At 42.9% G+C, this 23309-nt stretch overlaps 1 protein-coding gene across 3 annotated transcripts in view; it reads right to left on the bottom strand.

The window, feature by feature from the left end:
* The window catches only part of Ctnnd2 (catenin delta 2), a 755848-nt gene that overhangs the window by 110789 nt on the left and 621750 nt on the right, over positions 1–23309 (bottom strand). For all 3 annotated transcript variants that reach the window (XM_005356666.3, XM_026783687.1, XM_026783688.1), the window contains one exon: positions 5159–5276. In XM_005356666.3, the coding sequence (XP_005356723.1) occupies positions 5159–5276 (118 nt within the window). The remainder of the gene's footprint in view (positions 1–5158; positions 5277–23309) is intronic.

The following is a 23309-nucleotide window of genomic DNA, read 5'->3' as shown; positions in this document are numbered from 1 at the left end:
GTGACTACCTTTCTGTGCACAGTGACAGTGTGGCTGTGCACAGTGACTACCCCTTTCTGTGTACAGTGACTTCCCCTTTCTGTGCAGTGACTACCCCTTTCGTGCCTCTGTTTCTTCATTGGCAAGCCAGTAATGATACAAGCTCCAGCACCACAGGACTGTGCAGAGGACAGGATGAATTTAGAGACCTAGTGCCCACTTGTCGCTGTCACCGCTAAGTTGGGGAGGTGAGGCAAAACAAGTTCTAGTGGCGTCCAGAAGCTGAGAGCAAGATTCAGGAAGCTGCATCCTGCAGGCTGGAGCCAACCTGAAGTTGTCTTACTATAATGTTTTCACAAATCTGGCAGGCCGCTGTGTTTATGACCACCCCTGCAGAGGGCAAAACACATCCCGGGCTGCTATCGGGAACAAGAGAATTGAGAGAGAGATTGTGGGTTCCACATTTGTCCTTTGACCCTCTGCAGAAAGTGCTTCCCTGAAAGAAAGCTGACTTAAGAGCACGTTTTATTTATTGTGTCTGTGTCTGTGTGTCTATATCTGTGTCTACATATTTGTGTCTATATGTGTCTATGGTGCCACAGTACACACGTGGAGATCAGAAGACTGCTTCCTGGAGAAGTTTCTTTCCTTTTGCTGTGTGTTTTGCGAATCAAAGTCAAGCTGCCAGCAGCCTTGTGAGGCAAGCATCTTTACAGGCTGAGCCATATCACGGGGCCTCAAAACTGACCTTTTAAATTTTATTCTCAGGGAAAACAATTAGGGGGAGTTGAAAACAAACCCTTGCACCTTGGCGATTATGTTTCTGAGACCCACTACGTGACTACTAAAAGCAAGAAACCTAATTTCATGCTGAAGAGGGAAGGGGATGGGCGAAGACAATGAGCGGATGCTCACTGATGAAAGTCATCCCTCTTCAGTCTGGGCTCAGTGCCAGCACAGGCAGAGAACACAGGACTCAGATCCTAGCCTGTTGCTCTCATTGGCAGGACGCAGGTAAAGGGCAGCCTGTGCCCTTTACCTGATGAGGGGTGCAGTGACTGTCAATCAAGAAGAGTGGTTCTCAGGATACGCTCTGGGGCCAGTGCCATCCTCAGCTTTTTTTTTCCCCAGCTTGCCAAGGTTTCATGACTGCTAATCCCACAGGCTTTGAGCCAACTTCATTTTCTGTTTGGAGCATCCTTTCCACATCAGGCAAGGGAGCCGGCATGAAAGCAGGTATGAACAGGAGGACACAAGAAAGACAGATGCGTCTCTTCTTGAAAGGGAAATGTTAGGGTACAAGTTGGGACAATTTTCAAATCATCTCAAACTGATTTCTCTTCCATCAAGGACTCGGGGGACTAAGCTTCCTTCTCATGGTGTTGTTTATCCTCCCTGGGGCTTCGGTGTTCCTGGAACAGGACTAGGGGGACTAAATCTGGAGGTTCAAAGAAAGCTTTGCCACCAGTCTGCATTTAGGGAGATGGTGTGGGGGAGGAGCTGGAGAAGGTAGGAGAGGGCCCAGAGAGGAAAGCTGTGCCTCTTATAAAGCCTCCTGGAGTTGGGGGTTAGCTAGGTTCCCAGTCCAAGAGCACTTCTCTAAACAGAGTGTGAAAAAGAAGAAAAGAAAGACCATTGGCAGCAGCAGAAGGCACGTGGCGTCTGGTGGCTCTGTTTGTGACATCCATTACTGTCAACAGCGCTTTTTAGTGCTCTTCTTGGTCACCAGGGTCATTGTGACTCCTTATTTTCTATTAGAATGGGCTAATTTGGGAGTCATCTGTGGAGCGCTCCACCATATGTTACCCAGTCAATAAAGTCTCCCAATTATAGGAGCGGAGCCACGAGCTTGCATGAAACGCAGGCTCTTATTCATTAACTTCTTTGGCCTTAAAGAGAATGTGCATTCATGTCTCCCCCCCCTAACGTGTCACTGTGAAAGCTCAGAAGCGGCCAAGCTGAGGGCTGAGTGGAAAATTATGGTGCAATAATAATATGTTAAAAAATCAATAGTACGAGCCAGCCAGCAAGGCATGGTGGAGTCATTTATCACCACACTGGGCATGTGGTTATGACGGTCCTTCCTGTCACCAGTTAAGAGCACTTGGGTACAGTGCTCTAGAGAGAGAGGGATGGAGAGGGCCCTGTCCTGATGTTCAGCCCACTCCCTATTCATTAGGGATGCTCCGAGTTTTCTCACTCCAGCCTGGAGAAGGTCCTCCACGCCAACGTCATCTCTTAGAAAAACACGTGGTCATTAAAAGAGATCATCTCCCAGTCTCCCAGGAGTATTAGGAGTCTGCTCATCCAAGCAGTCAGACAATGACGCTTAAGATGATGGTGCCCGTGCTCTGTGACCCGCAAACTGCCTAAACCTCCTGAGAGGGGAGCAGGAGAGTTTGGCGGAGGCATGAGGCAGTGGCTTTTATTCTATTCACCTGCAAGGTCTAGACAGCGGGAAAGTGTTTTGTGTCCACCAAACTCACAGACTCAGCGTCTCCATGCCTCAGTCTTTCGCTACTGTGAATATTAAAGTGTTCAGTGCTGCCACGGCAGTCAACTACCTACATGAGCGCTTTCGTACCTCACGTGTCTATTGCACCAACAGGCTCCCGTAAATACTCAAGATTTCTTGACTGGTCACAACTTTAGGGATTTAATTTTCTTGTCAACAGTATTCAAAGGTCTACGATGGTTATTAAGGACCTTTCCGGAAGAGGGATGCTTGTCTTTATTATATAACATCTCATCCTTGAAATTAGTAGTATGTGGTGTGTGATTGGCCCTAGGACCAGGGAGCATCGGTGATGGGAGAAATGGGAGGACAGCAGTGTTTACAACTGGATGGAGCCAGTGTTCACAGGACCGTACTCCTGGAAGACACCTTGAGCCCAACTCTTCAGGGTAGCAGGCTCACACATCAGTAAAATTTTTTAAGTTTCTCAGTAACTGTAATGTATAGTCAAAGTTAAGAAGGGTTATGCTAACTCACCCATAAAGCTAAGCATACTGAACTATTATTTATTTTTATTTTATGAGCATGATTGTCCATCGCATGTAAGTATGTGTACCATGTGTATGCCTAATACTTATAAAAGCCAGAAGAGGGCATTGTTCCCCTGGAACAGGAGTTACAGACAGTTAGGAACTGCAGTGAGGGATCTAGAAACTGAACTCAGGTTCTCTTCAAGAGCAGCTATTGTTCCTAACTGCTGGGTTGCCTCTCTAGCCCCCAATTACTGTTTTTGTTGTTATCCTTTCTTTGAGACAAAGTTTCATACAGCCCAGGCTCACACTGAATTCAGTACAGCTGAGGATGACCATGAATTTCTGATCTTCCAGCCTTCACTTCCCAAGGGCTGGAATTCAGGTGTGTGTGACTCATGCTGTTCATGTGGTGCAAGGGGCTTGCACACAGGGCCTCCTGCAGGCACTGTAAGCAAACTCCATACAAACTGAACCCCACCTATTTGCTTTCCATCTGACTTTACAATCATATTCCCTTACGTACCCTTCCTAAGTACGCCATTTCAAAACCCCATCTACTCAGGCAAGAATTTAATCCGTAACATCATCAGATCATGATTCATTTTTAAATGGATAAATTCTTGAGGCCAGAGTTGGGTAGTCATATTTGGAGGGTGGAAACGGGGTTCTCGCAGGTGTCTTCCCCAGTGGTTTCAAAGGCAGTTTTGGTGAAGAGTTAATGCCGGAAGGCACGGGATCAAGGCAGTGGCTCTCAGCAATGCCAGCTGAGCTCCCCACAGGACATGCTCCGTGTTTGGGGACACTGTTGTTTGGCACTATGGATGAGAATTCCTGAAGAGAATATGGCTGCAGGGACTGAGTGACGGAAACGTCCCCAACTGTGGAGCGTTTGGAAAGTTACAGATCGAGTCTAATGACAATTTATTATGGGTAATCTTTAACTCACTACACAATCACTCTACCTTCTTGGCCTGTCCTACCATCAGATCTAACGTCCCGTGACGAGCCAGACCTGTTGGGATGCATTCACAGAACTCTAGCTTTCTACCAATGAAAGGATGAGGAGTGTTGTCACGCAGCACCTACGGCCTAAACTACAGTTCTTTCCAGCGTAGTGTAGCCCACGTCTCCGAAGTTCCCACCAGAGCATTCTTAAAACCGTGACTGGTAATTTCCTGGGTTCTAGTACTTTAAAGACTCCATGAAACTGATTCTGTGTTGAACAACTGGAACTTGGAGTAACTTAAATCCATGCTCCCAGACCATGGTCACTAAAATTTGGCCCCACATTAAGCTGTCTTATGGCCTTTGAGTTAAGGGTTGTGTTTTTGTGTCCAGTGTACCATGGTGGTGGATGGGAGTGGGGGAAGCTGTTGGCATCTAGTGGGTAGACAGAGGCCAGAGAGAGTGCTGAGCAAGTTCAATGCACAGACTCTCACAACAGAGGCTTCTCTGCCCCAAAACTTATCAGCGGGAGCTCTTGATAAGTCCTTGTTAAAGAGTGACATTTGCCACACACATTATTTTAAAAGTATACGTGGCATATGGCCATATACCAGGATCCTACAAGACCACAACTTTCTAATTGTTGTGAATAGCTAATTTAATTAAGATAAAACAAAATATCTCAATTACTGGAGAAGCCCACCTAATAACGAATTCTCTCTGAGTTTGTGAACCAACACAGTACAGTGACACTGAGCACAACAAGCCAGAAGCTTTGACTGAACAGTTGAAAATTGAAAAAGGGTTTTCAGTCACTTAAAAACAGCCCTTAGTATAATTAATATAGTTAGTTATTAAAATTTAATTGATAAGAATTTATATTTATTCAAATCTCAGGTAATTTTAATATCTTCATCTTTACAAGTAGATTGTTATTTTTTTAAGAGTGCAAGCCGGAGGCTTAAATTTGTGAAAGTTTACTCATCCAGGACCCCAACGGTTTTATTTACTTATGACAATCTAAATTTCACTTTAACTTACTGAATTTTCAAAAGCAGCAATTTTCAAATGCTGGTCTAAGCTATGGTGAGCATCCTTTTAGATGTTTGACCAATGCTGGCGTCCTATTGGGATAGAGCTCATCAGTATGAAGCAGAGTGACAGCTTCCCTTGGCTGCTAGCCGTTGTTTAATTTCAGGAGCACCTTTGACCACTAAGAATCTGGATCTATGCAAACAGCACCAACCTTGCTATCGATCTCACTGCTCCCCAGCGCAGACTGAATCACATACAGCAAGGCATCCGTGAGCCCATCACACTCCCGCATCCGCCGGCGGGCCTCCTCTCCAGCTGAACTTACATTCCTGAAAGGCAAAGGAACATGACAGTGACCTTCAGATAGCCACCAAGAGACCACCCTTTCAGAAGAATGCTATTTTCCCATTTAAAATGTTTAGTTTTAGCAAGTAGATGTGGCTTCAGCAGACGCATCTTGGAGTTAATTCATAAGCATCTATTGCAACTTGTTACAGAGAGAATGCAGAATTCCCAACATGATATGTCAGGGTCCTAGGACTCTTGAGGATTAAAGACTTCTAGAAACTTCAGAGGCTCAACCTCACTTACAATTGAAGAAAGAATCAGAAGTTTTTGAACATTCTTTAAGAAATCTCAAGTTATTTTCACAAACAGAGCTTCCAACTTGCTAAATACCTTAGGGACATATTTTTAATGCTTTAAACATATGCCGTCTACCACCCTGCCAGAAGTATACCTGTAGGAATTCATTCTAGGAACATAACTTTTCTGTGTCATTGGGATATCTCTGACATAGCCCATAGGAAGGAGGTACACCACACTCTTTCCCGTGTTACATCTCCCGAGCTAAAGGCAACAGAAGGAGCCTGTTTCATACCTCACATGGTTAAGCAGACATTCTTCTAGCTCTACAAAAGACATGCGATGTCCTAGTAGAGAAGAATCCCTGGCAGGTTATCAGAGAGACTCTTTGGGAGTGCTCTTTATTTATTCCGTCACCTAAAAATATTCTATCTATATTTATGATTCAGCTCCAACCGAGACATTTTTTTTTTTTTGCAATGACTGTGGGCAACACAGAAAGAATGCTGGAAGAGGTGGAAGGCACAAGATTGGAAGAACTTGAGAGCATCTGGGAGATGAGGGTAAGAGAATGGAAGAGTGCAATGGCTCTCAACTTCGGGAACCCTGATGATGACCTTGAAGGCAGACAGAATGTAGTGTTGCACTCTACTCTGGAATCTGACTCTAAAAGCTTGGATGGAGGGGGATAACATGTACTTCCTAGAACATGACAGAGCATGACAGGGCATGACAGGGCATGACAGGGCATGACATCTGGACTCTAATTCCATGGATGAGTTTACTGCAGGAGTGGCGCTCTTTGCTGACTGTTGGGAGCCAAAGAAGCTAACTACAAGAATCTTGCTTTTGGGCAGAGTCTGGAGTGAAGGTAGCAAGGCTGATTTAATCCCATCAACTGGCTGGTGCTCTCTCTCTCTCTCATTTCACTTCCAGTTTCTTTTGTGGACACTAAATTGATCTGAAGACGAAGGAGCTGAGCCCCAAGAAAGGTTCTGGAAGTCAGTGAAGGGGACGCAATAAATCCCGAGTCAGTGGAGGAGGGAAACTGGAGCCCTATGGGGATCGTACGAGATCTGGATGATTGGTTTCGTTTGGGATTTTAATTTAATGAAAAGAACACAGGTGTAATGCTGTTAAAAGGCTACTGATCCTAACTATTTACTTTGATATCTAAATGTTTTATAGGGTGGGTTAAAATAGGATCAATCAATACTTTAATATAACACTGTGAAAGGTTATTCAATTTAAATAGGATTTTTTACTGATCTTAAAATATAAATAGAAGATTTTAGTTGCTTAGATAAGGCAACTGGGTAAATATTAAAAAACATTTTAATGTGAATTCTTGTAAATCCCAGTCTCTGTTTCTGAGAAGGTATCTGGTGCAGATGAAGCAGGAGAGGAGTAACTGTCTGTCAGGAAAAATTTGTGAGCGGCATGGTGGTGTCATTCTAAACCAGAAGGGAAATTCTAAAAGAATGTTATAGATCATGCCACCTAGAAATGATTTTCACCAGGTTGAGCTTTGTAGATGTTCAGGAAGCTTGTCAAAAATTTCAGTTAGTCTTTCATGGCATGAGGAGTGTTGGGCAGCAAGGGACGTGTGATTCTTGCTTGGTGGGCGAGTTTTCCCAAACAGTTATGGAACCCAGACTCCTTAGAGATGATTCATGCACAGCCTAGCACCCTTACTTTCTCTTCCCTGATAACCTCAGGCCCTTTTCTGTTCAAGCTCACGATGGTGGCAAGCTACTTCCTTTCAGAAGACTTTATGGAAGGTGAAATTGAGCAATAATACATTCAGACAAACATAAAAAATTCTTTTTAACAAATATGACCCAAACTTCAAAGACATTTGCGGTACATTCAAGAGACCAAACCTAAGTAACCATGGAATAAACGGAATTGAGATAAGGTCCAAAGTCATAGACAGTTCTATTCAATGAAATTAGAGCAGAAAATTTCCCATGCCTAGGGAAATAAATATCTAACTAAATGAAGCATAAACAATTCCAAGTAGAAAAGACAAGTGAAGAATCTTTCCATGATATGTCTTCGTCAATATGCTAAAATTAAAAAAAAACGACAATATAAAAAGCTCTAAGGAAAAATGGTAACTCATATGCAAAGGTAGAAATTCAAGAATAACATCAGAACTTTCTTCAGCTACCCTAAAAGCAAGGAAAGATATGCCAAGTCATGAAAGTAAATGCTAACCAAGGTCATGTGCCTGGTGCACCTAGCAAAGTTATGTTTTAAAACTGCTAAAACTAAGTCAACATTTCAAGAACAAATTTAAGACAATTCATGCCAAACTAGCCAGCTCCTCAGAAAATTCTTAAAGGCATAGTGTAAGGGAGTAAGAAGAAAGGCCATCTCATTTATGAGAACATAGGAAGTAATATATTCACACAAGAGGAACAAATGAACAAAGATGAACTGGGAAGGAACCAATCATGGCCAATAAACAAAACCAGTAAACTTCTAATGCTAGCTAATAGGTGACAGAGAAGAGATATGTCAATAACCCAATCAGTATATCAACGAAGAGAACCACAATAAAGAGTAAACTCCTCTCAGTAACAACCTAAAATGCAGACGGTCTCAGTTCACCAATTAAGCAATACAGACTAACTGACTGGCTTAAAAATGAAGATCCAACTCTCTGCTGTCTAGGAAAGATACACTGAGGTGGTAAAGAAATCCAAAACATGATAGTCAGTGGATGGAAATAACTTCCCAGAAAGACAAGCTGCAAACCAGTTGGCATATCAATTCTTATATCTCATAAAATAGATATTGAAACAAAACTAGTTAGGAAGATATAAAGAGGACCATTAGACCTTAATAAAGAGAACAATTCATTGAGAAGATATTTCTACTGTAAATATTTATGCACCAAATCTTGTAGCTCCCAATATCATTTTAAAAAAAGATATCACATGGTTCCTGACAAAATGATACTTGGAGACTTCAATATCTTACTCTCATATCTAGGAAGTTTTTCCAAACTAAAACTTAGAAAAGAAAGTCAGAGCTAGACACACCATGGATCAACTGGATTTAACAGATATCAGCAGATGAAGACCGCCAACAGGTCTGGGCTGTACTTTCTTCTAGACAGCTGGTGGCACTTTGTCTAAACTTGAACATGTCATAGGCTACAAAGCAAGCTTTCATGACAAAAAAGTGAAACAAGACCCGCTTTCATGACAAAAAGAAAAAAGAAAAAAAGTGTAACAAGACCCAACTGAAATACTTCCTTATAGCTCATCCAACCACAGCCCAATAAAAATAGAAATAAACTCTAAGAGAAGCCTGAGAACAACATAGATACCTGAAGACTAAATAATAAAGTTAGATGGTAAAATGGGTCACTGGAGAAAGTGGGACAAAGAAGGGACTAAACAATTCCCATAATCATATAAAAATGATGGCATAATTGAACATAAACTTTGGGATCTGTACTTTTGACACCTTGACTACGTCCTATCATGGAAAGAGTCTTTTCTGGTCATGTCTACTTGGGGCTCTTCATGTCTCTTTTATATATGAATGTCCATTTCCTTCTCTAGGTTTGGATCCTTTGTCCTATATTTTTTTTAAATGTATACCAGGCGATCATTGCCAAACAGGTCCTAGGAAATCTTAAATAAATAACCCAGTGTGCCTCAGAGTTTTAGAAAAACAAAAAGGCAAATTAAAATGCAGTAGGCATTAAGAAATAAAAGATACCAGGATACAAATTAATGAAACAAACATTAAATGAAAATACATAGAATCAATCCAACAAAGATATGGCTTTTTGAGACAATTAACAAAACTGGAAGACCCAAATTAATACAATTAGAAATGAAGAGAGAATTGTTACAATAGGCTCAAGTGTAGTGAACATTTTAAAAACTTATATTTGAAAATCTTGAAAATCTAAAAGAAAAAGATATACTTCTAAACTTATATGAGCTATCAAAATTAAAACCAGGATATATAGAAAATTTCAACACACCCATAGGAAGCAATAAGATTGATACGGGTAATAGAAATCTCTCCACAAAGAAAAGGCCAAGATGAGACAGGTTTATTGCTGAATTCTACTAAAGTTTATAAGATCTAACAACCACACTTCTTACACAAAATACAAGGGAAAGGAACACCACCAAAGTATTCTAGAAAGTCAGTATTACCATGATACCCAAGCCCGATAAACAAGTAAGGTAAAAGCAAGCAATCAATCAAGGAAGGGAGGGAGGGAAGGAGGAAGGCAGGCAGGCAGGAAGAAAGGAAATGGCAGACCAATTTTCTTGATGAACACAGATATAAAATTTCATAACAAAATACTTTCAAACTCAATTCAAGAAAATGTTAGAGGATCGTACATTATTATCACATTGATTTCATTCTAGGGATTCAATGTTAGTTTACTATATCATTAAAAAATTTATCATATAAATTGTCATAAGGGCAGAAATCACCTCAAAGTTCAATTTATTGTCATGATAATAGTCCTGAAAAAATTAAGAATAGATGAGTTCGTATGTCTACATAACAAAGGCAGAATATAGCAAACCTATCAATAATACTGATGCAAGTAGGAAAAAAAACAAAGAATGGATCTCCTCTAAAATAATAATAATAAAAAAAGACAAGGGTGCCCAATCTTTACACTCCTATCCACTGTGACTTGAAGTCACTGTCATGGAAATAAGACATGAGAAAGATATAAATGTATATAGATAAAAAGGAAGAAGTTAAATTTTCCCTCTTTTTAGATAACACAATTCTATACTTAAAAGAAATTGTACAGACATTACTAGAAAACATGATTCCATCATGTTCCAGTCAGAATGGCTATAAAAAAAATGAATGTAAAAGCTCCTGCCAAGAAAGTGGGAAAAGAGTAATCCTTCTTCACTGCTGGCTGGAGTGGCACCTGGCTGAACTACTACAGAAATCAGTATGAAGACTTCTCAGTAAGCTGGAACTAGAGCAAAAACATGACCTAACTATATCACTTGCTGGGCTAGACTCAAGTGACTCTGTCATAACCCAAAGATTTCTGCTCATCTATGTCATAGCAAGGTAACAGAACTATCTCAGGTGTCCATCTTCAGATGAATGTAGAATGAAACATGTATGTAATAGATTTTCATTCAGCTTTAAAGCAAAGTTATAAAGGTTTAAGGAAACTGGGTCATCCTAGAAATCATCGTGTTAATGACTGTAATGTCTCAGAAAAACAAATACTGCGAGTTCTCTCTCAAATGTAGAGCTTTGCTTTTAATATCAAATATGTGTGTATGTGTGCAAACACACGTGTGTGTCACTGTGAAGTGTGGGGTGTAGATTCTGAAACTAAACAAAAGAAAGACGGTTAAGGAGGCATGCACACGTGTTTATAACAAGACACCTGTGACGTAAAAGCACAAAGGAGGCTCCCAGAGGAGCAGAGGCACAAGCAGGACAGACTTGGGATAAAATGGGAGGAGAACCATCCAAACACTTATCTATGAAAATCAGTAACCACAGCTTTTACTTTCTATGCTAACCGAAGGTGATCAAAGTTTTAGAAAAGCATTATCTGAAATGCCAGTCAAACGTACTGAGAAATATTAACCACATTAGGATTAGGATTAGCCATAGCTCTGTATACTTCCACTGGGGAGTAGAAGTGACTTAAGAGCTCCTGTCCCCCCCATCCCCAACCCCCACAGCTGAGTACAAATGGTACCTCATCACAGCCCAGTCAGAGCTGTTTCCTGAGAAACACATTTCCTTAATTTTTAAAGGATTAGCACAGCCTTGCTGTTTGGATTACTGTGCACCTGGCTGTCTTCTCTCGAGGAAGGCAATTTCTTTATAAATCAAGATGACAAGGGCTTGGTAATTGCTTTGCTGAGCTGCGGGGACAGAATGCTTCAGTGGCCAAAGACCAGCTACCTACTGCGGCCAGCAGAGAAGCCTGCTGCTATTCCGTACTCCGAGCATCCATTGCTGCACAGACTCCCCCATGGTCCCCAGGTCACCTCATAAATGAAAAGTAGCAGAAGGAGATAGACAAGCTCATCTTTCATTGACGATTAAACACTGTCCCTTTTAAAGACTGCCTGGGTATGTGCCTTCAGCAGTCAGCCATGCATCAGGGAACATTGTTCTAGGGAAGCCCAAAGCAGAACCAGAGGTACCTGAGTTGAAAGACCCCCCTTTCACTGTCAAGTACTACCTGGGGCTTTAGCTACATGATTCCAATTAGACTAGATGGTTGCCATGGAGTTAACGGCTCCATGAAATGTCTGCTGAAAGTTTTCCATTGGGCTAAATTACAGGGAAATCACAGGGCTAAGAACACGAATGCTGTGTGGCTAAAGCCATTAGCTGGGAACCTAATTGTGCATGTGGCCCTTTGAGCTCCCCAAACATGCCCACTCTGTTCACATTTGTTTCCTATCTGGCTGTGCTAACAGCATGAGCTGTACTCTCGGGCATTTGATCTTTTGGTGACCACTTCCAGAACTGAAGAGTGTTTTCACGTGGTTCAGCTTCCGGACAATGACCACCTCCTTTGATTACACTAACATTCAAAGTTTTACTTACATGTGACTGACCCGAACACCCGAGTATTAGTATGGAAGAGCCCATATGAACTGCAGGTCTGGTAACTCTACCTTGGTGAAATTCACACACCACTGCAGCAAGCATTTACGCCACGCTAAGTAGTGGGCTGGTGATGGCCCAGTTATAAAAGCACTAACAGCTCAAAAAAAAAAGGCAAAGATCCAAAGTGAACGACGTTCACAAATGAAAAATAGTGAATATTTCCTTTCTTTTTCAGCTGATTCAAATTATTCATCAGCCAGATGTGGTTTCATCTGAGACATGGGAAAACTTGAGCTTCACACCTATATTATACCTATATGAAGATGTGTGTTGCATAATGTGAACATGCATATGTATATACATTAACATACTAGGGCACAGAAACTGAGGTTCCCAGCAAAATCCATGCCTGTGTTGAAGATACTACAGTGCTGACTGCGGTGACCGTCCTCAGTTGTCAACCTGACACAGTCTATGATCACTTGGGAAGAATCTCAGTTAAGTATTTTTTGTATTGGGCTGGTCTGTGGACACATCTCTGGGACACTGTCTTAACTAAATTAATTGATCTGGGCAGACCCAGCCCATAGTGGGCGAAGCCACTCCCTAGGCAAGATGTCAGAAGTGTATATAAGTGAAACGATGAAGCTCAGAACAAGCAGGCTATGACATGCATTTCTTTCTCTCTGCTCTTGGCTGTATTGTGAGCAGGGCACTCAAGTTCTTGCTCTGACTTTCCTTTAACAATTAACTGTAGCCTGGAACTGTGATCCAAATAAACCCTTTTTCCTTTCAGATGTGTTTTGGTTCCATTGTATCGCAGCAACAGAAAGGAAGCCAGGTCAATGACTGTTCAGAACTGTGACTGCAGAGCACTGCATCGTTACAGACCCAGGGTCAGGTTATCGTGGGCCATCACTAGCGTCCTCATGGCCACTTGCTGCCCATTTCTCTCTGTGGTTTCATATGCTGTGAATCTCAGATACAACCTTCTGTAATGTGTTAACTTAGTAGATTATCAACCCCAAAGCTAAGAATATTCTCAGACAGAATCTGAAGCCTATAATCAATTCCCCCCCTTTAGCAGAACCTGATGTTCCCACCAATGTATTTGAAAATGGTTTGATTTTTGAGACCATTTCTATTTTGGAACATGGTTTTCAGAGCGATGAGAATCTGTGTTTTCAGGGCCATGGCCACTCATATTTAGTTCAAGAATAACATGTCTCTTGGTTGCCTTTGAAGTGAGAGCTGTGTTTGGCATCGAAAGAAACAATGAAAATATAAATTCAATACTAATTTTACTGAGCCTCCAGGAAGAGGAGCATCAAATGATGACATAATCCAACTCCTTGTAGTATGAACTCTCCGTGATTTGTTTTTGTGGTTTTACTCTTGCTTTTTGAAGTTTTGTTATTTTTTTTTCTGAGACAGGGTCTCTCTACATAGGCCTACCTGTCCTGTGAATTACTATGTAGTCCAGGCTGGCCTCAAACTCAGAGAGATCCACTTGCCTCTGCCTCCCAAGTGCTGGGATTAAAGGTATATGCCACCGCAGAGGTCTCTAGCTTGGGCCTACTCCCTCAGCGGTCCCTCCCTTGTATCTGCTCCTGTGGAGGTTGCTGCCTTAGACCTGCTCTGGCAGAGGTCACTGGCTCAGGCCTACTCTGGTGGAGGTTGTTGGCTCAGGTCTATTCCTGCAGGTGTCCCTGGCTTGGTCCCTGTACCACAGACCTCTCTGGCTTGGGCCTGCTCCTTCAGCAGTCACTCTCTTGTAGTTGATCCTGTAGAGGTCACTGCCTCCATCTTCTGAGGAGCAGAAGAACAAAACTGACAAGGAAGGGACCACTAGAATTGGTCACCTGCATCGTCAGTGTCAGTGTGTAGTCTGGAGACTCTCAAGATCTGGCACTCTGGATTATTAATAGATATTAAAACGAGCCTTTTAATAGACATTTCTATTCTTCACCTAATTCCCTATTTGCAATCATGTAATCTTTTATATTTGTTTATTTGAAAGAAATTTTAACAAACTGTACTTCAAAGGCTTACTAAACCTGGGAATCCAGGGGTTTCTAAAAGCTTCCTTATCTGGATGCTAAGTCTTCCTCCAGGCATGATTCTTATTTAAACGACAGCTTTGATCACACAGTCATAGTTTATTTGGTACCAATAACAACCACAAGAAAGCATATTCAGAGAAAAGAACTATCTGTGCCTTTATAACTTAGCCGCTCCTCCTGTGTGACTCCTCAGCCCTCCTAACTGCTTGCCATCAGCATTTCCCTACCCTGACTTCGGGGTTCTTGCCCTGCACGGCTGGGTGGAATGGCTGGGTTAAGTAGTCCCAACCTAGGAGCTGAGCAGTGGAAAGCCCACGTTCTGTTAATCCAGGCTAGGCCCAGTTATGGTCCTCTTCCTTCTGAGTATTTGGTGTTTGTGGTGGACTCAGCAACAGTTGAATGTGGAGTGTCTCTCAGTGTGACAATACTGGGAGGTGGCGTCTTTGTTGTCCTTTAGGTTATAAGAGAGGAGCCTACCTGAAGGAATCCTTGCTCTCATGAAGGAGATCTGGTTAGTTCTTCCTCTACCTCGGGAAGGCACAGGCGAAGCCACTACCTGTTTCTAGAACATGATATTTGTGAGAATCAATACATTCTGATCCTCTGCTCTCAGATGTCGTCTTCAGAGTAGTGAAAAATCGTTGTGCTTATAAGCTACCCAGCAGCTACACTTTGTCATGGAAGCCTGAATTCACTATGATGATTTTCTTATAATTCTTCCTTGTGAGGGGAAGTAGGGAGGAGGGCTCTTAATTTATGACAAACATGCTACTAAAAATGTCATGGGACCAAAAGATTAAAAACTGTGTCCAAAATAGAAGTAATTTAAAAATTAGAATCTGTATTTTTTATTGTCTTAGAAATATACACATCTCTGCAAACTCTTAAATCATGACTTAAGTTTGAAAACTCATTTGGCGATGTTACTTGGGCCAAAGAATATCACAAGTAGTAGGAAAATCCAGACTCCAGTAGATGGGTTAGAGACAACTGTGTAGTTCTGCTAGGTAAATGCTGTCCTTCTGGGGCACAGAACATTGTGGTTATAGACCCATACATTCTGTGACTCTAGTTTGTGGTAACTTGTCTTCACAGCGCATCAGAGCCTGGACCTCATCAGGCAATTTTCCATACATGTTCATTTTAACACTGCCACATGCAGACTTAATGGATATTAGAGAAGCCTTCTGGTTCTTCTTATGGGAACATTTTAAATACTTTGAACAAGATGGGAGACAGTCATCAGGGCTTTTAGATGCCATTTGTTGCGACAATTCAATCTGAGCAGGATTCTCACCAACCGTAGGTAGGACCCAAGAGTAACGCCCCACGTTCACTGCCACCAGATAGGACACTCAGTGAGTGTAGGATAACGGTACCCATGGTGGGGTGTATCATCTCATTCGACTGCTGTGGCTGTGGAAGGAGTAATGCTTTGGTAATCCAGGACAGTACCAGCTGCGTCCAAAGGTCAGATGCAAAGGCACGCTGCGAATCCACAGAGCAACATTCTAGGCAGGCCATGAGGTGACCATGAAGAGCTGAGTTTCATGATGTAACCTAAGAAGGCCTAACAAGTGCTACCATCGAAGGGTTTTTAATCTGTGTGTAGTTCCTTCATCGCTCTTGGTTTGGAGCAAATATAAATATTTTATTAGAAAATTATACATTTAACCAACTTAATTTCTTCCCCAAGGAAAATTAAAGTACAGAAGAGAAGGTGTTTTTCTTCACACGCAGCCTAGGCACACCTGCCCCTCATATCCTCACTGTACTTTGTAGATAATTAGGGTTCTTAGACGCCGGGGACAAACCGTAACAAGACATCAGCATGGTGCGCAAGAACCCAGAACCCAGAAGCCAGAAACTGGAGATTTTCTTAAATCTCATCCTAATATACCTGCCTTTATGACTTACCTTTTCATGAGTATTAAAATAGAAAGATTTTAGAGATCTGTTGGCCAGGAAAGAACATAGCTGCAAGAAGGCAGAGTAGGTGAACATTTTTGTTTAAAATATATACTGCTAGAGGATCCTTATATGCTATACAAATGCAAAAGCTAGAGCTGCTTCAGCTAGGTACTGAATGGCTTCACTTAATCTGATAATTTGCTAAAATCCCCCCAAACACACTGTGCTTAATTTTAATCATAAGTACTTAACATGGAATATTTTTATAGAATGTGAAAAAAAAATCAAATCACAACGTTAGTTTATTCCAAGTTCAAAGAAATTACAAGTTCCTGTTCTGTGTTGCACATGGACACAACCGAAGGGCTGTGTGTCCCCGGCTCTCACCCTCTACCAACCCTGGCTGCACACTGCAAGGTGCACCGTGGTTTCCATGTAACTACAAACACTGGGGATGAACTATCATTCTCCATCGGATCTGAGTTTTGGAGGAGGGTTAGGCAGCAGCATCCACCTCTACAGCAGTGCTGGCCAATGGGAAGAAGGCGTGGATATTTGTGTTAGCCCTTATCCAACCCCAAGTTTTTATGTTGAAGCTAACCTTCAGGGTGAGGGTATCCAGAGGTGATGTGTCTGGGAGGTGATTAGATGGAAGGCGGAACCCTCATGAACGAGAATGCTTGTCCCTTTTCTCATGTAAAGACGCAGCAAGAAGGCACAAAGTATGGTACAGCAAGCAACCATCCTGAGACACTGACTGGGTTGGCCACCTCCATCATCTCAGCCTCTGGGACAGGGGAACAAATTTCTGTTGTTTTTGAATTACGTGAGTGCAAGTATCTTGTCATAGCAGCCTGCATGAAGATAATCAGCCCTTTCTTTTTCCTTTTCGCTATGGATTGATTTGCCCTGGAGACCACGGATTAAGTTAGTGATGAATAGAAAAGAAATAATAGGGGGAAAACACAGGCTTACCCAAAGTGAATCTGTATCTGCTATGATTGAGAGATGTGAAAGAAGTGGTGGGAAGCGGGAAGCAGGTGGGGCGAGAGGGAGAGAGGGAAAGAAGGATGGAGGGAAGAGAGAGAAAGTGTGTGCGTGTGTGAGTATGTGTGTGTGTGTGTGTGTGTGAGAGAGAGAGAGAGAGAGAGAGAGAGAGAGAGAGAGAGAGACAGAGAGAGCGAGCAATGGCGATAAAAGATCAGAGGTTTTAACCAGAGATGGACTGATTTGGAGGTTTCCCTATCAGTTAGTCTGTCATGTGCCAGGATATTTAACTTGTCAGCAGCATATGCTTCTGGTCCTTGACTCTTTCCCATAAAGCCTCATTCAATTGGCCCTCTGTATGCTATGAATATGTTTTATTCATTTACCATTGATCAATAAAGAAGTTACTTCAGCCTATAGCAGGCAGACTATAACCAGTCTGGAAGAGCTGTATAGAGAGAGTAGGTGGAGCCACGTAGCTGCTTCAGGAGAAGATCAGGCTGACCGAAACCTTACCGATAGGCCACAGCCTTGTGGTGATGCATAGATTGGTCAAGATAGGTTAATTTAAGATTAAAGAGCTATCGAGAAATATGCCTGAGACACTGGCCAAACAGTGTTGCAATTAATATAGCTTCTATGTGATTATTCGGGTCAGGGCGGCCAGGACACGAACGAGCAGTCTCTGCCTACAATACGTGACCCTGAAATTCTGCTCCTAGGCATCTGCCCTAAAGAATTAAAAACAAACACCCATACAAGGGTGCTAATATCAGGGTTATGCCTAGTGCCCAAAGAATGGACACAGCCTAACTTACCAATGGTTGAGTACCCGGGACAGTATATTCACACACGGATATTATTCACACACAAAGGAGTGAGACACTGAGATACAAGTTCTCATTTGATTTACTGCTCACAGAAACTAACAAACAAATGGACGAACCCAGAACATATGTTACATGAAAGCCAGCTCCATGCATTGCATGATTCCACTGATATGAAATACACAGAACAGGTAAATCCAAGGAAATAAAGCATGAGTTGGTAACTGCCAGGCCTGGGGAGAGGGCAGGGCGACTGTCTGCTTCACGAGGACATGGTTCCCTTTGGAGGCCATAGTTTGGGATTAGACACTACTGGTTTGCAGTTCTCTAAAATAGTTAGCTTTACGCTGTATGACTTTGATTTGAGTTTACTTTTATGAAAACAAAACACAACAGAAGTTAAGTGAAGGAAAGGCCCATGGGGGATCACGACGGAACTTAGCTATTGGGTCTAACTTTTCTGCTGGCCAGAACTGTACTCAGGCCTGAAAAGTTGGATCTCTAGGAGTCCTTGAGCCCTGATGGTCTGTGGAGTCTCCTGAAATAGTCTTCACAGCTCAGTGAGTTACTAAAGAAAGCGGAAGAAGCCTGGGAGGTGAGAAGCAAGGTGCTCCTCTCTCCACCAGTATGTTTCCTGTGGGAACTGTTGCACGTTCCAAGCCCTGGGATGAGTGTTCAGACAGGCTGTCTTGAAAGGTCTCCCTCAGCAGCTGCAGAACTTCCCCACTAACTGCTTTGTGGGAAATAAGAAGAATCATTGGTCTCGATGATTTGTCCTCAAATAGGAATTAGCCTTGGGAAATCCGAATAAACAGCATCCTTTCCCCCATTAAACCTATTGCTTCAGGGCAGGATGAGACTTTTTGCCCCATCTGTCTGGGGAGTGTTGTCCTGTCCATCTACTTCATCTGCTTAGGAGTGATAGGGGTCAAGGACAAATGACACTTAATCACCTTGCCTAGCCCCGAAGACAGTGCTACTCATAGTGGAAAAGAAGTAAAATTCCTTACTGTTCTGGAAAGTAGCTTATTGGTGCCACTTTCCCACATGCTAGGGAGAAAGCCTGACCTTCAGGTGGTGCCAGACTGAGCCAAGGGTCAGAGCCAGGTTCCTCCTACAGCCATGGGTACTCACTCACTGTGACAGGCCACAAGCCACACCCCCTGGCAGACTTCAAAAGGTCATGGTGCCATGGTGCCCTTTACTCTTACTTGAGGTAACTAATTACCTTTTCCAGAAAGCTCCATTTGCTCCAACCACCTGACCCACCCTTGTGCCAACAGAGCTGTAAGAGCAGTCAGGACCACTTCTGGTGGCCCATGCGACAGGACCTTCATTGGCTTAAATTAAATTAGCTTGCAATTAGTGGTTACACTGTTTACCAAAAGAAGGTCAGGTAAAAATGCAACCCCGGGAAGAACAATGGCCAGGACATGAAAGTCAACGTAGCATGCCTATGGAGCATCACGGGGCATGACAAATCAGCAGGCCTCCCCTGGGAAGAGCCAGTAGCACAGACAATCTTTGTGCTAGCCTAGCTTCTTCCCGGTAATAGGTTACCTAAGGAGAAACGTGATTAATTGTAGAGAATTCATTAGCTCCAGTCAGTACCTCGGTGACATCATGTCTTCCGTGCCGGTGTAGAGCTTGTTAATGGGGAATAATGATGCAGTTGCACCTCCCGGGAACAATAACGAAGAGCACAGGTTAATCAGAAGTCTTAGCAAGTCTGTTCTCTTACTTAGCAGATTGAGAGATGGAGAAATACATCCATGACGCAGACAGAAAAGCTCAGAGTTCAACAACATGAAGGTAAAGGTATTCACTTGTTTGTTCACCTTACCCCTATGTATTCTTACTTTAATCTTTCAGTAAAAGGAACCGGAATCAATTGTGAATATTTTTGTTGCCTGAGGATGAACTGAAATGGAGGAAATGAGTATGAGGGGTAACAGAATGAAGCAACATGGTGCCACATTGTTTCAAGCATCCGTCTCTGAGCTCACAAGACAGCAGGAGGACACAGTGCAGTACCGGCTCAAGCATCTACATCAAAATTCCTAAGACAGCACGAAGATACACAGTGAAGTACCTGTTCAAGCATCCAGGTCCGAGCTCACAAGACAGCATGAGGACACAGTGCAGTACTGGCTCAAGCATCCGTCTCTGGGCTCACAAGACAGCAGGAGGACACAGTGCAGTACTGGCTCAAGCATCCAGCTCCGAACTCACAAGCCAGTGTGTCCGGGGTTAGACCTCTGACTCAGCACACCTGGAATGCTTTTGGGAGCTCTCTCATTTGTTAGGCTTCTCTTCTAAGAGGACTCACAAGCAAGTGGGGAACCATCATCAGTTGGTCTCTGCTCTTGTGTGACCCATACTCACCTTGTTGCTTTGGTTCTAACTACGCTTGCTGCTAACTATTTTAACATAATCTCACTTTGCAAAGAAGTGCACACGAGCAGACATGTTAAGGTATTACAAAGGCTTAGGATGTAAACTCTAAGTTAAAAAAGTTGAGTTTTTTTTTTTTTATCCTGCACTGTCAGGTACTAAAATTGCTTCTTTGCATCTTCAGGGAAACTGTCCTTTACACAGTATTGGCAAAGCAATCTGGGATGATTTCATATATACATATACTATATACACATATATACCATATCAAGAAATTGTGGTGATTTAAAGAATGAACTATATCATTTCTTTTTCAAGGACACTCTCTCTCCCTTATAAAACAATGTTTTATAAAAATAAATATTAAGTCCCTCGCCCCCCACATGGTAGCTGAGGGGCGGGGCCCGACCTCTGACCCAGTTCATGGCACCGGATCACCTGTCATTGTGCTCCCCCATCCACCGGGTTAGCTCTACTGTGCTGCCCAGGTAAAGCGCAAGACCTGCTCTCCAAAGCACTGCAGTTGGTGAGGGGCAGGTCAGTCTTCCCACTCGCGTGCCTTTGGACCCAGCCTTCCCAGCTGCGGTAGCTAGGGGACAGACAGACGTGAGGGGACAGACAGACAGACGTGAGGCTGGCTCTCCTGCTCTCAGGTCTTCAGAGCCAGCTTACACCCCCAGGCCCCGAGGGCAGGAGGGCAGGAGAACCGGCCCCACTCCTTCCTGCCTACTGCAGTGGGTGAGCTTGCAGGGCAATGCTGGAGAGCCGGCCCTGGTGGCGTCAATGAGGGAAAACTGGCAGGCTGCCCAATCCAGCTAACACCCAGGCCGAGAACTGATGTGGGAGTGTCATATATCAATCTGTTGATTTCATTGGTTAAGGAATAAAGAAACTGCCTAGGCCCCTTGATAGGCCAACCCTTAGGTGGGTGGAGTAAACAGAACAGAATTCTGGGAGAAAGAAGCTGAGTCAGGGAGTCGCCATGGTTCCCCCACTCCAGGCAGATGTAGGTTAAGATCATTCCTAGTAAGCCGGCTCGTGGGCTACATAGGATAATAGAAATGGGTTAGATCAATATGTAAGAGCTAGCCAATAAGAGGCTGGAACTAATGGGTCAGGCAGTGATTAAAAGAATACAGTTTCCATGTAATTATTTCGGGTATAAAGCTAGCCATGCAGGCGGCCGGATGCCGGGGACGCAGCCCCGCCGCCCCTAACACAACAGAGAACCAGGGCTATGAGCTGGTACACCCTATCATCCACCTCATCTATTAGCTGCTGGAGCATGTGAAGGGGCCGGACCTACAGATTCAAAGCTACAGGATGTCCATGACACAAGACAACAACAAGACATCCCAGAGGAGTCCCAGTGAGGGCCCAGTATTGAGGGTACAGAAGAGGTCAGAGGCCTCGAACCACACCAATGACACATTGAAAAGGACTCTTCCAGGTAAATCTGTATGGACTAAAGGGTGTACGGTGTGACTCACGGTGTCATATACACTACAGTTGCCACACTGAGACTTTTCTTCTAGGTTTTTGTTTTGTTTTTAGCTTTCATTTTACATTTATTGTATTATGGGTGGGGGTTGCTAGGGCAGAGGGTGGATATGAAGAGATGGGGAGATAAATGGGATCAGGATGCAGGACTTGAAATCCAAAAAGAATCAATAAAAAAAGTCTAAAATATTTAATATTTTGACATATTGGTTGGGAATGAATTATATTTTACTGGGTTTTTTTTAAGGAAGCAATTTCTTCACATTTAAAAATGTAACAGAACTATCAGTATTTATATGCTGACAGGAAGAACGATTTTTCCTTTTTTGACCTTTTGAGACAAGGTCTCAAGCTCAGGGTGGCCTGGAACGCAACAGAATTTAGGCTGGATTTGAACTGTCCATCTTCCTGCCTCTATTCCTAAGTATTGAGATTAGATCCAAGTATAGCTAGGAAAAATGAGTAAAAGAAGCCAATACTTACAACCAAATTAAAAAAAGAAACATTTTAAGCTTTGTTATTGCCTATAAAATGGAATAAATAGCATATTATGGGATATTTATGCTAATTAGTTATCTTTAAGGTGAAATCATTATATGCTCACCTTTTCTGACTAAGTGAAACAACATATTGTTTGGGAAGAAGTGTTCCTCATTACTGGTTCATGCAATATGAATGCTGGAAAAAACTATGGATAATTAGAGTAACTCCTTTCCATAACAGCATGAGGACCTGAGCTAGGGAACTATATACACAGCAACCATAAAACCCAGGAATGGTAGTGTGTGTCTATAATCACAGCTACAGGGAGACAGACATGAAGATTCATGGGGCTTATTGGCCAGCCAGTCTGGCCAGTTGGTTTGCTATACCCTGTTTCAAAAAATAATGCAGCAGCAACGGAGGAAGACACCTAACATTGAATTATAGCCAATACATGTGCACAAATACAGAGGAAAACACACACACACACACACACACACACGCATGCACACACAGATACACATGTACACAGAGAGAAAAGACAGATATTCTTCTTTGTTTTGTGTTAATTTGAGAAAATACACACATCTGTCTACCTAAGGATGGATAGGCAAGGATGTCTGCTGCTAATCTGTGGACACTGTACATTTGCTTACCAGCATGACCACAACACACAGTCCACGGCCTGGAGCATGAGGGACGCCCAAAGAAATATCCGCAGAGAGAACCGGGCTTTCACTTGATGTAACACACTCCTCTGGCCTGGATTTCACCAGGAAACTTCCTGATTATGCACTGCTACTTTATGCAGCTAGTCTACATAAATGACTAGAGTGGAATGCTGTTGTAGGCTCCATGAGCGTGCTTGGCAAGATTACAGATGAAGGAGTGTCACTTCTGATAGGCCCTGGCTGCTGTGCCCTGAAATGCATCCCTGGCTTCAGACGAAGGCTTCGTCTCCCATGTATGCTGCAGCCAGTTGACAGATCTTAGCAGCATCCAGGAGGCAAGCTCA

This window comes from Microtus ochrogaster, chromosome 19 (genome assembly GCF_000317375.1).
Source record: "Microtus ochrogaster isolate Prairie Vole_2 chromosome 19, MicOch1.0, whole genome shotgun sequence".
In the NCBI taxonomy this organism is placed as follows: domain Eukaryota; kingdom Metazoa; phylum Chordata; class Mammalia; order Rodentia; family Cricetidae; genus Microtus; species Microtus ochrogaster.
The sequence above is the reverse complement of the archived record's forward strand: the minus strand, read 5'-3'. Positions and strand labels throughout refer to the sequence as shown.